Source organism: Sardina pilchardus, chromosome 15, assembly GCF_963854185.1.
Source record: "Sardina pilchardus chromosome 15, fSarPil1.1, whole genome shotgun sequence".
Lineage (NCBI taxonomy): Eukaryota > Metazoa > Chordata > Actinopteri > Clupeiformes > Clupeidae > Sardina > Sardina pilchardus.
Window position 1 is genome coordinate 30,612,699 of NC_085008.1, and position 2,500 is coordinate 30,615,198.

General features: G+C 47.0%; 1 protein-coding gene across 1 annotated transcript in view; it reads right to left on the reverse strand.

The window, feature by feature from the left end:
- crocc2 (ciliary rootlet coiled-coil, rootletin family member 2) overlaps positions 1–2,500 on the reverse strand; it is a 71,184-nt gene that overhangs the window by 34,866 nt on the left and 33,818 nt on the right. The window contains exon 15 of the mRNA XM_062555334.1: positions 1,976–2,158. Coding sequence (XP_062411318.1) covers positions 1,976–2,158 — 183 coding nt within the window. The remainder of the gene's footprint in view (positions 1–1,975; positions 2,159–2,500) is intronic.

Sequence of the window (2,500 nt, forward strand, 5' to 3'; positions counted from 1 at the left end):
GAATGAATGAATGAATGAATATGTACACAAACAAATCAATGCTAACTGTGGGGAAGGATGAGTGAGTGAACAATTATGAAACACAGGAAGAGAAGAGTGTGCAGAAACACAGGATGACAAAGGGAATAAATGACCATGCTGAAGGCATAAGTGACCTAATAAAGGCATGAAATGAAGATTGAAGAAGTGGTGGACTGGACAGCCCATAAAAAGCTCAAAGAAAGGGGTGATAAGTGAGAGAGTGGATCAGTGACGCAGTACACAAGACGTCAAGTCCCCCTTCGGACTCAGAAAAACAGTATCAGCACATATGCAAGCCATTGCACCCTATGAAGTCAAATGACTGTAGGGGGTAATAAACTCCACGCACAAACAGCACAAGCAGTGTAGCATAACACATGAACAAAACAAACGCATGCACAAATAAACACAAGGACTCGGGAAGGGAACACACACGCACACACACACACACACACACACACACACAAATAGGGTTCTATTCATCCAAACTGCATGAACACACACCAACTCGAGCAGATGTTTACATAAACACAGTTAGGGGCAAAGTTAAGGACATTCTGCCGAGTCAGAGGTCACCCATCCCCTCCGAAACGCTGAGTCACTCTCTGCATCTCAGTCCAAGAGCTCGAGGGCCGTGGCAGAAAAAAAAAAAAAGGAAAAAAAGAACCTTGCATCTCAACGAGCACAAAAAAGCACTCGCGGCCACTCCGAGCAGGATGGCTGTCCGTTAATAGAAAGCATCCCTTCGGCGGCATGTGTACGCAACCCAAGCCGGAGCCCCGGTGTGAAACATGTGTGGTGTTGACGTGACTTAATGAGATTGAGTTTCATCAAGCAAGCCTCTAAAGCAAAACAGCTCCGGCCGAGCACATGGCTGCGCATTTCTCCTGAAGGCCTGAAACCGTATCTCGGCTCCGCGCGCCGTGGAAATGTGCCGTCCGCGGCGCTTTGAAATGTAATGTGCTGCGAACAGTGTTTAGATCTCGTTTGGTTCATTAAAGCCGCGTGCGGCGTGCCAGTCTACGGCTGGTCAAAACTCGTTCCATACACCCCCGGTGCGCGGCGCAGACTGCGGTCTCTATCTCGGGAGCCTCTGATTGTAAACTGGCTCCCGAATAAAGGAACCTGGAGCCAGCGAAAGAAAACAGGAGGACTGGGAGGACAAGCGAAAGGAAAGACGGATGAACTGGGCCAATGACAGAGAGAGAGAGAGAGAGCGAGAGAGAGAGAGAGAGAATAATATCGACGTGTATCGTAGAATCGATGAACGGAGGGGTAACGACAGCCTGAGTGACAGATCCACATATGCACACAATAAGAGTGGGCGAGAGGGGAAGAGTGGATGAACTGATGAAGAGAGGAATGCAGGGAGGGAAGGACAAGCAGCTGGATCGATGAGGGGACAATCAGACGGACGCAATGACAAGTGTGAAGGGGTGCAAGACATGAAGGATTACTGGAGCCATGGACAGATGAACACATTGAGATAATGGGTAGAGTGGATGTGGATAGATAGATGTAAACAGATGTACAGTATGGGAGTATTACAATGTGCAAACATGCCTGTGTGAATAAAGAGGAATGAAAGATGTGTGTGAGATGTGCAGACCAATGGGCAGACTGTTGTATATACACAGGGATGGATGGATGAATACATAGATAGATAGATAGATAGATAGATAGACAGTCTTTAATGTTCCAAAGGGGATAATCGATAGATAGATAGATAGATAGATATGTTCAGTTTATAGATAGATAGATAGATAGATAGATAGATAGATACTGTAGAAAGATAGATAAAGTAGATAGCTAGGCAGATAGATACAGTAGATAGATAGATAGATAGATATACAGTATACTGTAGATAGATACAGTAGCTAGATAGATAGATTCAGTTGATAGATAGATACAGTAGATACAGTAGATAGATAGATAGATAGGCAGTGTGTGGTACCCTCTCTCTGCCTCTGTGCGCTGGCGTCCCAGCTGTGCCTCCAGGTCCTCCCTCTGCTGCCTGAGCAGGTCTCTCTGCCTCTGGGTATCCAGCAGCAGCAGCCGCCCTGCCTCCAGCTCACACCGCTGGGAGTCCAGCTGCTCCCGCAACCCCGAGACCTGCTGCTCCAAACTCTCCTTCTCACTGTACACGCACACGCACACACGCACACACACACACACACAGGGGGGGGGGAAGACAACAGACAGCAAAAAAAGAAAGAAAGAAATAATAAATGATGTAACTATTTACAGCTTAAAAGAGGAAAACACGAGAACATGAGGAATTCATTGAATGCACCCGAGTGAGGGCGACAGAAAGAGCAACAAACAACGACAGAAGGTGCTGAAAGTGAGGCAGGAAAGAACAGACAGATAGAAAGGAAAACAAAGCAACAAAGGAAGGAAGAGTACAAAAGAGGGCCGATGAGTGAGAGGAAGGAGAGCGCTGAAAAGGTTGATCTCAGCCCGTTGGGCTCAGAGAGGC